The 12532-nt window shown below is 37.4% G+C and overlaps 1 protein-coding gene across 4 annotated transcripts; it reads right to left on the bottom strand.

Moving 5' to 3' along the window:
* Positions 1–194: 194 nt before the first annotated feature.
* On the bottom strand, positions 195–12532 carry LOC107668401 (myc box-dependent-interacting protein 1-like). Of its 4 annotated transcripts, XM_016460268.1 has the most exons (20): positions 12280–12532; positions 10137–10217; positions 9941–9995; positions 9746–9840; positions 8306–8401; positions 8117–8224; positions 7918–8010; positions 7615–7700; positions 6899–6974; positions 5738–5793; positions 5487–5531; positions 4928–5000; positions 4641–4763; positions 3599–3676; positions 3180–3197; positions 2468–2701; positions 2109–2156; positions 1263–1325; positions 1067–1168; positions 195–980 (listed from the first exon to the last, which is right to left on the bottom strand). In XM_016460268.1, exons 1-20 carry the CDS (start codon positions 12364–12366, stop codon positions 879–881), a joined length of 1719 nt encoding a protein of 572 aa, XP_016315754.1. In that variant the 5' UTR covers positions 12367–12532; the 3' UTR covers positions 195–878. The 4 variants fall into 4 exon arrangements, with proteins under 4 accessions (XP_016315754.1, XP_016315757.1, XP_016315755.1 ...); XM_016460271.1 differs by lacking the exon at positions 2468–2701; XM_016460269.1 differs by lacking the exon at positions 5487–5531.

Genomic DNA, 12532 nt, shown 5'->3' with positions numbered 1-12532 from the left:
GCGCTCAGCTGTTAAACTGTAGGATAATGTAACTGAAGGCTGGAATACTCTACACAACTGTTGTACAGATTCTTGCCCCGATTTGGAGGAGTCGGCACTAGCTGCTGAAAGTCAGAGCCAGTCTGCAGATTTCGGGTAGTATGAGTTGACAGATTTTACAGAAAATCAAATAGAGTATAATGGGCACATACTTAATTTGTCATGCATCTTCTAGAAACAATGAGTTTGTTGCCTTTGGAACAAATTGAAAGTCTGACAGTGTGTGATTCTCAGTCATTCAGTGTTTGATGCCCAGTTTTTCCTCTGTAACCATTCACAAAGTCTGCAAGTGTATAATGCCTAGTGTTTTAAAATCTGTTCAGATTTTAAAAGTCGTGTAGTGTATTCCAGCATTGAGAGAGGAATATTATTCACTTTTTTAAAAATAAATACTGTTTGCTTCCGACTGTGACATAACTATATAGATCATGCAGCTCAAGTAGTGCTCACTATTAGACTATAGAGACTCGTGAGCTCATTTGGGATATGACTTTAAAACATTTCCACACAAAATGGGACTTGGTTAAGAGTAGCTAGTCTAAAAACATTTACAGCAAGGACTTACTCTGGGTATGTTAATAGTTAACAGAATATCATTTATTTTGTCAAAGGTTGATCCAATCTTCTTATACTTGCACCATGACAAATATGAGTCACAGTGATGACACCCAAAACAATGCAAATACTGACCTGTCAACAACTTTCACAAACATAACCAGCAGATTGCCTGTGGCTGTGCATGTGTTGGTCTAGTACAGTGTTTCTTGTCTGCTTTATTAAGGGAAGCAATAAGGAGTTATATAGAAGGGTTAACAACAGATCAAGCGGATCACAGGCTCTCACATCCTCTGGGTGAAGTTTTCAGGAAAGACTCCTTTTTTCCCAAGATCTTTATTCTGACTCCAGTCGGACTCTCTGACTCCCATCAGCCACCCTTCATCCTGTAAGCACAGAAACTCAGTTAGGTGATCCTAACACCAAGATCTCTTGGGTAAGAACTGGTCGAAACAACCGACTATCGACTAACCTGCTCTTCTGGGTTTCCATAGCTCACTACCAGCACCACATCTCCTGCCTTCAACTCTAACTCATCGGAGTCAGTAGCATTGTAGTCATGCACTGTTTTCACCTATATTCACACAAATACATGTCTCACTTCTTCTGCTTCAAATTCTGATTAAAAGACCAATGATAGTTAAATTAAACCATCATTTTTCACTTACTTTAAATAGGAAGGATTCTGGCATCTCTACACTCTCTGTGCTCTCAGTGCATTCCTGTGCAGTCTGGATTAAACAATAAATGTAAATACAACAACAGACATAAACGTTATACGTTTTAATGTATTATATGAATAATTAGCATCAAAACATTGAAGGTTCTCCACTTAGTGCCTGACAAGCTAATGCTACCCTTTCAAATCTTAAAGGCTGATGAGGGAGTCTGCAGCTGCTCCTTCAGTCCACCAGAGGGAATGATAATCACCTGATTTTCAGCATACACTGCCTTTCAAAAGATTTTTTTATATTTTTGAAACAAGGGTCCCCAAGACTGCATTTATTTGATCAAAAACACAGTAAAAACAGTACTATTGTGAAATATTATTACAATTTAAAATAACTGTTTTCTATTTTAATATTTATTTCTGTGATGACAAAGAAGAATTTTCAGCTCCAGTCTTCAGAAATGATGATCACGATCCTTCAGAAATCATTCTATTATACTGATCTGCTGTTCAAGAAACATGTCTTATTATTATCATTGTTGAAAGCTGTGATAGATTTGCTTTTCCAAATTCGATTCTTTGATTAACAGAAACTTCGATAGAACAGTATCAGAAAAAGAAAGCGTTTACAATATTCAGTGTCTTAACTGTCACTTTTGATCAGCTTAATGCGTCTTTGCTGAACAAAATTATATTTCTTTAAAAAATATATTTTTTTTAACAGTAGTATATGTTGATGCAAGGTTTGAGTCACCTATAGACTTCCTGTATGTCCTTTAGGCTCTTGCTTTGGGTTTGATTATCAGATTTTCACTTTTGGATCATATGCTATGCCATCACTTACTTCAGTTTCAGCTACCGCCTCTTCTGTAACAGCTGCCTTTTCTGTGGCCTGCAAAAGGGAAAGACCGGGAGATAAAGGAGAGCCAATACAGATTGAGGAATCAAAGGTAGAAATACCAAGAGAGAGCCAAGAATTGAAAGAGAGAACAAAAGATGCAAATTACACAGCTATCCTCATAACATAGCAAGCCCAGCTGTTGCTGTTACTACTTCTACAACTACTGCTACTAGCACTTCTACCAGCATTCTCCCAATTGCCATGCTAAGCATCTTTTCGCTCCCATCCAGAGGTTCCTACAGGAGCACGACCTCAATATAGCACAGCTCAGCTCCTGTCAGCTTGCTCTATGAGATTTGTACCTGAGCCCCATCATCGTCACACCCCTGGGCCTGTTGGGTAGAATCATTGACATTCCCCTGCACAGGCTGAGAGCCATCATCATCCCAGCTGGGGAATGCGGCCGGAGCACGCACAGGTTGGCTACCGTCATCATCCCAGGTAGCCTGGGTACCATCATCACCCCAGCCAGAGTGCACAGGCTGGGTATCATCATCGTCCCATGTCTGAGGCACCTCAGCTTCATTCTGTGATTGCTACATGTGCCAGGGAGGTGGGTAGGTATGGCGGAAAGGTGGGGAAGGGGGCATGTGAGAGCCGGAGAAAAGCATGACCAGGGATCATTCAGAGTGGAGAAAGAATGAGAAGCCAGAGAGAGTGTGAAACACAGATGAGCATTTCTGCAGCTGAACACAATACTGGAGGTCATCTAGCCTCTACGGAATGACGTGGGACGTGCAACATAAATATCGTGGACAGTTACTAAAGCAGGACAGACAGACATTTACAATCTTTATGCAGGAAAGCTTTGCAGTGAAAAGAAATTTAATGGAATAGCTTTTTTGCAACTGTTTGACAAGGGCAGAATGAGTTCCCTAACCATTAAATATATTGAATGATATTAGCTAAATTATTCAAAATAGTGTAGGAAAGGTTGTGTAGTGTAGTGTAAAAGGAAAGGTTATGTATGCTGATATACATTGCAACTTTGAGCAAACATAAAAGTACACTCACCTCCCATGAATCCCAAGTCTGTCAAAATGCACAAAAACAAAGCAAAATGAATAACTGGACAAAACAGATTTGTCAAATTGATTAAAAGGCATTTACACTGATGTTCCATTGCATGAATATATTTTGAATATGTTATAATGCATAAATTAAACATTCAAGTGTTGTAGTCCTCAAGTCTGGACAAGACCAAACTCGGACTCAAGTCCATCTCAAGGCTGAATCTCTGACCAAATTCTCAGGAGCATTTGGACACGGCATAGACTCAATATACTCAATATATTCAATACTCAATATGGTCTTGGACTCGGGCTTGAGTCTATGCTTGCCTGGACTCAAGTACTACAACACTGGTATAAGCAAAATTGAATAAAAGTTTAATTAAAACTTTTAAATTCTTAGTTCCTCTAATTCTAACAGACCTGTGCAGCTGGTGTGGTGGCAGCCTGAAGTGAGTCCAGATCCATATCCAGCAGATTAGCAGTGGCTGGAGCATCATACTGACAAAAAGAAGAAAATATACTTTTTTCATTTTTGGTTTTATAACTCCAGTGAGCATTTCACATCATCAAGTGACTGATTTTACTTGTCGTGGGCAGAAAGATTACAGCACACAAACAGAGCTCCTCACATGGAGCATCTTTACTAAAGGTTTGATCACATTAGCGAAATTCCAGTGAAATTTTGCAGGAAAAAAGCTCCATTGTAACTTTTAAACTGAGAAGATTTCTGTTGGTCAATGTGCAGGGAATTCGTTTTACTGACTTAAGCCCGTTGCTAAATCTGAGTGGGGAAATCTTCAAAATTCCAGATTACGTGGATTCCTATTGATATGACTGGATTTTACCCATGAAAATTTGCAGAACAACAGTATATGTGACCGCACCTTAACAGTTGATTACAATAGTTTCACACTAGCATACTGCTAGGGTAACAACTTTCTAAGTACTGCTTAAAATATTATTGATGATTACTGATGTAATGTAAAAATGTATCTCACACAAAACATTTTTGTGGTTGTCATTCAGAATTGAATTAAGAATGTTGTTTTTACTTTTCAGTATTAATTACTACCTGCAATAATTATTACATGCAACATTTCTATTCCATGCATAGATATGTAATTCATATTTAATAAATTAACTTTCAATTTTACAACTTACCCTAAAGTCTTCAAAGTGGAGCCAAACAACAAGCGGGCTTAAAAGATGGAAACTTTTAAAAGAACACCTGATAAGTAGCCTGCTGTTGCCCATTTTCTTCATACCAATAACATTTATTGAATTTTAATTCAGTAACCCCCTCATTCCAACTTAGATACAACATCCTGCTATTCAAATTCTAACTTGTGAAGTGGCAGGGAGTCAGTTTTCAAACTGTGCATTTTAGCCAACGCTGGCGTATTTATAAGTAGCATCTTCATTCCTGAAGACGAGGGATACAGGAGAAGAAAGTACTGCTGACCTGTGTTGGCGAAGTGACACTGATGTTTGGAGTGGCAGCCTCACCAAACAGATTGATAATGTTCTCCTGCTTCATATCCTTTGATGGAGTAACTTTAGGAGGTGGAGGAACCGCAGGCTTTAACTGGAAACACACATAAATATGAACTGGGGTTTCATATTTCAGAGAAATCACTGCAATATTGAGAAATCATGGCAATTACTAATTTTTGCTCAGCTTTTTTTTTCTCAAGACGCAGGGCTGTGTTATTGTCCATGGCAAATACATGATGATTTCTAAATGCATACCTTGGATGGAGATTTGGGAATGGCTGGCGGTCCTCCTGGGCTCAACGTGTGATTGGCATCTTGTGTTCTGTCACTGGAGTACAAAGTACAGATGATGATATACAGTACCATGGCTATGAAGAGCCCCTCTGTGTCATGCTTTGATTAGGCTCAACCCAAGCACCAATACTTCACACTGCAAGCCTTAGTCTTAGATGACCAGTGTGACCAAAAGCCTATCTAGGATACTTTCAAGCCAGAACTGACATACCGTAACTAGTAGGACAATATCAAACTTAACAGTTATTCATGCAGACGCAGTTACTTCCTGTGCAAAATCTTTCTGATCATGCAGTGAACTCAAACGCACTGTGAAGGCATCATCTAAAACACACAATTTCAGAATGCAAAACTATTGCTGGAAATTATTACTGTATAGCAACTACAGTTTCAGTGCTGCAGACGGACCGCACAAGACAAAGCATTGTCTAGTTGGGCAGCACTTGAGGGCACGCAAAAAGCTTTAGTACAGAATGCAGAGACACATGCACACACAGCACTGTAGGGCTACCGCGGTTACCTCTTCTGGGCTGTTGATGTCCTCACCCCTTGGCTACCTGTTTTTCTGTGAGAGTGGTGTTGGGGTTTGTTCATTTATTTAATTGTATAAACTGTATGTAATTATACCAATACTAACTATTGCCATATGCACAATTTAGACACCATTTTGAGGCAGAATGGATCAAAATGAACCAGCATCGTACAATTAATACAATTCAGTGCTTATAAATGAAGCACTATGTATGTATGCTGCTTATAAATTTGACTAACCTGGACACATCTTGATTTTCTAATTTCTCCAGCGTATCATTCAGATTCTGATTAATCTGTAAGAGAAAGGTTACAGAAAGAGAGCTGGGTAGTAACTGATTACATGTAATCTGCATTACGTAATCAGATTTCAAAAATTAAGTACTTGTTATTAGATTAAAATACATTTTAAAATACTTGTAATCAGACTACAGTTACTTTTTTATTGATTGCATGATTACATATTATTCACACAATAGCAATAAATTGTTCAGAATTTATTGATTCTCCATAATTCTTCTTTTTCATCTTTTAAATGTTCCTTTCTAAAATAGCCTACTGCTTATATACATTCAGAAAGTCTTCCAGTTTTGTGAACATTCACACAAAGACCAGTCATTAGTCAGGTGATTATCTGATTTACTCAGTAGGTTAACCATGCAATTCTGTCTTTCAAACACATTCAAATGTACAAATTCACATTATTTCTTATTTACATGTAATGCAAGGATTCCCAGACTTTTGAAAATCTTTCATCTTGCAGTACCACTGAGATTTTAAAATAAATATTTTAATAATTAAGTATCACATTTACATATTCACCATTCTCTGAGCTTGGCTAATGGTCACATGACATGCAGGTAAACAAATAAAATATTTCATTATTTTTTTAGTAAGTGTTTTATTTTGATTGATTTTATTTAAAAAATAATTTATTTTAATTTAAAATTTTTAGAATTGTATTAATTATTAGCTTTTCATTAAACTCACGAACCCCCTACAGTCCCTTTACAAACCCCAGTTTGGGAAACCTTGACATAATGTAAAGTTTAATGCATTTTATGTTGTTAATTACAACAAATTGAATATATTTTATTACTCTTTGTATTTTTATATCACTATGGTACAAGATTATCCTATTCAAATCAATGTGATAAACAAGTTAGGTCAAAAGTAATAAAAAAATAGTCTGATTCTATTACCTAAAATGTGTACTGTAATGGATTACGTTACTAACTACAATTTTTGTCATATATATATATATATATATATATATATATATATATATTGCATATACACATACATTCAGCAGAATATTTACTTCTAATTAAATTACAACTTATATAACAAAACATAACCATAAAGTTCTGTCAGTTGATGGTGTTGTGCTGGAGTCCTTACTTTTCCCATTTCTCTGTGAAACTTCTCCTCCAGACCAGCCATACTCTGGAATGTATTCACATAAAAGCCAACACGACTGGAAGAGAGCAAACACAATCTTAGCCCTCCATAAGATGACAACAGATCTCAGTCTAAGATGGTACACCCATGGACCATTTATGACCCATCTGGTGCATATTGCACACAAAAATGGCAAGAGTCATGAATCAGATTCTCAGGCTTCTACATCATTTCTGTGAATCAGGGTGTACAGGTACTGTATTTGACAAAGTGGCAAATACAGAGGCTCATGGCAATGAATCTGTGAAATAGACTTTTGTTTGAGGCACCTGCTCTTAGCAATTAAACTGCATATTTATTATTTAAAAACAGATGCATTTTCCACTAATGTCTTTGATGTTGTCTGTAAAACAGAGACTGTTGTGCAATAATTTGATTGTATTACTGCATTGTTAAACACCAGTCTATTATTATTGTTGATTTTACATTTATCCGCCCATACATTTCACATAAAGAAAATGAACGGTTACAGGTTGTTTTACATGACAGTCAGAGTCAAGTTCTTCCTGTCTAAGTATATATAGCCAATTTTTTTTGCCAGAGTAAGCTAGCAGTCAAATGTCTGTTATTTACTTGCTTGTTTATATAAAAAAAAACATCTGTGAGAGTAAACACAGAGAAGATCAGTGAAAGTAAGACAGTAAATAAATCCAGACCTGTTCCACAGAGATGGCAGTTCCTCTTGCAAATCTATATTAATCTCCTCAAACACTTTCTGCGCCCTCTCCAACTCTTCCTCTGCCTATAAACACATAAAATGACATTATCATATGACATGGAGTTCAATAATCTCAATCACCCACGAGACGAAACTCACGGGTTTGGAACAACTCGAGGGTATATTAATGATGACAGAATTCTGGTGAACTATCGATGATGTACTCGCTCATTATATACATTTTGCAAATTTTGAACACAGAAAAAGTTACATAGTGCTGCTTTAAGTTATAGTGTGTCACCTGACTCCTGGTGAGGTTGGTTTGAGCCACGTTATGGGCAGACAGGATCCCCTGTGCCCAGCCTGGGGTGGCCCTCTCCAGCAGGGAAGCTGGCTACATAGAGGAAAATAAATAAATAAAAAATACATGAAACATAAATCTTCCTCGATATGAACTGACTGTAGAAACATTAAAACAACATCAAAACTAAGGGCTGTACCTTGGTGATCTTGATCCCCTCCTTTTTCTTGCCTTTGTTTACCGCAGCATAGTTGTGTCGTGCACTGTCATAGTCCACCAGCTTCCTGTCACGCTTTGCAATACGGACCTGGAAAGAATTATACAGACATTAAACAGAAAATCATAGCATGTTATGCTAAACTACAGCATCGTCATGGGATCTTAGTACTTTGATGTCAGGAAACTGGCCCAGGTAAGTGTCCATGGATATAAGCGCATGATCCACAAGTTTCTGATGGAAGTCTGTCCAAAGGATGTCTGAATCCTGTTATACACACACAACAATAGATACAACAAATCAGGATGGTGCAAAACCATCTTAAATACATGAAATACACATCCACACACATTCACAGAGACATGTACTGTATCTATAGGGACAACTACAGAGCAGCTGGATCCTTAGAGTTGTAAAACTATGTAGGCTAATTCTAGTGTCACTACTTGTGTGGTTAAATAATACTTTCTTGTGGTTACTGCTGAAAAACCATATAGCATTTACATGTTTATAAACTAGCTATGAGAATAAACAGTGAGTCAAAGACTAAATTATAATCAAAACCCCTTGCATTACCTCCCATCTGTTTCCTCACTCCTAACATTCCTTTCAAAGAAAGCAGAAATCAAGTAAAAATGGTGGACACGTAGAATGGACACACATACACTACTGTTCAAATGCTTGGGGTCAGTAAGATTTAAAAAAAAAAAAAAAAAAGGAAAAGGAAATGAATACTTTTATTCAGCTAGGACACATTAAATTGATCAAAAGTGAGAGTAAAGAACCCTGAAAATAAATGTATCACTATTTCCACAAAACTTTTAAGCAGTAAAACTGTTTTTAACATTGATAACAAGAAATGTTTCTTGAGCAGCAAATTAGCATATTATAATGATTTCTAATCACCTGAATCACTTAAGTCTGGAGTAATGGCTGCTAAAATTAAGCCTTGCCTTCACAGAAATAAATTACATTTTAATATATATTTAAAGAGAAAATAGTCCAGTTCAGTTTTTTTTTTATTGTAATAATATTTCACAATATTATTGTTTTCTGTATTTTTAATCATTTACATGCAGCCTTGACGAGCATAAGAGACTTCTTTCAAAACATTAAAAAAATCTTACCAATCCCAAACTTTTAACGGTAGTGTAATATGTAATAAAAGCATGGTGAAATGACAGATGGGTGTGAATTAAAAACAATAAAATGGAAAGGAGAAAAGCTGTAGGGGATACCTTGTGCCATATCTGCCCTCAATTAAAGTGCTAAAGGAATTTTATGTCATTCTTGATCATCTGGTTTACTCTTTACTTAAAAAAAAACTATGAAATTGCTTGGCGAGTGCAAGTTTCTGTCCTGTGTTCAAATTATTTCCTTTTGAAATACAAAGCTGAGGCGAGACACAAATAGTTATTTGGCAAAGATCTGCTACTTGCTAGTCAGCTGTAAATGATATTGGAGAAAAAGATTTTTGTCTGAATGTATACTTTATAAATTCAGACAAAAACAACACATTTTCTCATATGAAAAAGGGGGCTCAATTTACTCTTGAATTACTGTGAGAGTCTAAAACACATTTTACTGACATTGACTTAAGTATAAAATAACCTCAAAGAGAGAGTCCACATCCTTTCTGCCATACCAGTCTGACTCATACATGTCATCCAGGCACTCGTACAGATGTTTAGAAGACTCATGCATGGCTGGGGGAAACCACGAGAAAGAGATCAGCAAGGCTAAGAAAACAACATATTTAATTCATGCTGCATTTAGGTGTGTAAATTTGTCAATCGATAATCTCACCTTTCACAGCAGCCAAATAGGCCCGAAGGTCTTTCTGCAGTTTGGTACCCTCAACCTATGTGAGCACATGACACAAAATTGAAACAGAGAGTCATAGACCAAGAGGATAAAACCAGAACAGATTCCCGATGCTTACACTGTTTCAGATGAACATTTGAAAAAATAATGAGTTCGAAAAAAAAACAAAAAAACTTACCAGCTGTTTGTTGAAGTTGATCACACCCTCTTCAAATGCCAGATCTTTAGTCTCGTCTGCCTTGCCAAGCTTTTGAAGAACCTGAGAGAAGATGGTTGCATTATTGACCACATTACTTATATATTTAAAAAAAACAATTATAGTGGCTTGTTACATTTCCAGTTTTGGTAGTTGTGTACTTCATGTTACTGAAATATTAAATGAACAAGAAAGTGTTGTTTTTCAATGTGCAATGACAAACCAGAACTTTTATACAGAGAGAGCATCCTTGCATCGATGAGAACGCCATAGGTTAAACCTGGATATCTGCATTATCCTGTAAATGTGTGTCTACAACATAAAAGACTGCTGCTCCTTAGAAAACAACAGCACCAGATTCAAGTCAAGCTCCTCTAGCTGCACAGATGACCATAGGGGAAGTCGTGGCCTAATGGTTAGAGAAACCATTAGGCCACCATTAGCAAAGGTTGCGGGTTCGAGTCTCGTACCGGCAGGGATTGTAGGTGGGGGGAGTGAATGTACAGCGCTCTCTCCCACCTTCAATACCACAACTGAGGTGCCCTTGAGCAAGGCACCGAACCCCCAACTGCTCCCCGGGCGCCGCAGCATAAATGGCTGCCCACTGCTCCGGGTGTGTGTTCACGGCGTGTGTGTGTTCACTGCTGTGTGTGTGTGCACTTTGGATGGGATAAATGCAGAGCACTAATTCCGAGTATGGGACACCATACTTGGCCACATGTCACTTCACTCACTTCACTCACTCAGAGACAATCTAAGTGGGACTATATTTATTAAATGCTGTACAAATATTATTGATAAATTGTCAATGCCGTATCTATTGCTCAAAAACCATGAAATCTCTCATTTCCATAGCCTTATTCAGTGACAGCTGGTGTGAAGAACCCAAACATCGTTCTAGCATAGCTCAGTAGCTTAGTACATATAAGATACATAAATGTAGTATCATTTGTCTGAATACAAGGTTTTATTTTTTCAATTTTGCACCCTGTTTTGTCCCACTTCTCAAGAATGACTGAATAGTCAGAAAAGCCAGATGGTCCCATTTAATCCCACTGGTAACATTTATGACCACAATTTACTTTTTAGTTTGAAGAGTCTAAAAAAAGCTGTTGGTGAATTGTACATAAAGTTGTCAAATGTCAGGCTGCAGCAATTAAAAGAGATGAAGGATGATGGGCAGCAGTGAGCGATGCAGCTGCTCATTTACTGTGGTGAAGGGAAGTCTGACTCATTTCCGCGAATCGGTTCTTTAGAACAATTCGTTCGAAGAACCGGTTAAAACAACGTAATTGCGTCATCATGTGGCTCCTGCCATTCCAACGTGATGTTCTAAAATATTCCAATATGCACGCTCATATTTCTGTTTATTACATTAATAATTGCTTTAGTTTATTGTAATTATTCAGTTTAGTTTGTAGTAGCCATTACTAAACTTTACTAAAAAACTTCAACTTATACTAAGCTATTCTACCTATATACTTTTCAACTCGATTCTAAACGTATTAAAATACTAAAATCACGTACATCACACAGTTCTCGTGTGACACATCGGACATGCATGATAGTGGCGGTTCTCGGGTTAATGAATGAGTGAGCCGATGACTCGTGATCAGATTCGTGAACGAATCGTTTGGACTTGTTTTTTGAACCGATTCATTCAAAAAATATCCGTTTACGAATCCGGACATCGCCGCCGCGCTCATCTACTGGAAAAGTACAGGTTAATGCAATGGCTCAAAGGCAATAAATGGGTTGATTCAAGCAGAGAGCCGATCGTCGTGGTTTTAAAGCGAACGCACAAATCTAGTGTTACAGGTGCAGCTTTCTACTTGTTTCCATAGCAGCCCCACTGCAATGAAATAAACAGCGAGCTTGCGTCTTCAAAATGGTCTTATCCATAACTTTCTTAAAACATCTGCAAATATAGGAGAGGCAAATGCATGTGTTTTAGTATTTGCTAGTCTGTATGTGGATGAGCTTCGGCTCTGATACGTTCCGCGTTTTTATACATCACGATAGAAGACGCGACACTGTTTTATTGAGATGTAAGGTAGATAACACTGAAATCAGTTTTGAGAGAGATAACGTAATTGATGTATATTGGATTATTAAAGTGCCTTACCTTTTCCTGAGCCCTGGTAATTTTTTTCTGTACATTGCTTGCTATCTTTCCTGCGGAGACCCCTTTCCCCATCGGTAATTCAGCCATTTTTATCCGGATTGTGTTATTTGCCAGTAACACGTCAAATGAGCATGTGTTACAATATATAATTCAGTACAATAAGTAGTATTTCGCTCAATGCAGGTGCATTAAATTCTAGGCCTTATAATAACACTCGTCCCTGGAATAGAATAAACCTGCACAAGCGCACACG

Source organism: Sinocyclocheilus anshuiensis, unplaced genomic scaffold (assembly GCF_001515605.1).
Source record: "Sinocyclocheilus anshuiensis isolate Anshui unplaced genomic scaffold, SAMN03320099.WGS_v1.1 scaffold1237, whole genome shotgun sequence".
Classification (NCBI taxonomy): domain Eukaryota; kingdom Metazoa; phylum Chordata; class Actinopteri; order Cypriniformes; family Cyprinidae; genus Sinocyclocheilus; species Sinocyclocheilus anshuiensis.
Note: the sequence above shows the minus strand (reverse complement) of the source record. Positions and strands in the feature narration are given on the sequence as shown.

Excerpts from the sequence above, each read along its gene's own strand:
- LOC107668401 (XM_016460268.1), bottom strand. The coding sequence starts at position 12,366 with ATGGCTGAATTACCGATGGGGAAAGGGGTCTCCGCAGGAAAGATAGCA. Across the intron at positions 8,011-8,116 it reads AGGGGATCAAGATCACCAAG|CCAGCTTCCCTGCTGGAGAG; the intron begins GTACAGCCCTTA and ends TCCTCTATGTAG. Across the intron at positions 5,532-5,737 it reads GAAAATCAAGATGTGTCCAG|AAAAACAGGTAGCCAAGGGG; the intron begins GTTAGTCAAATT and ends CCACTCTCACAG.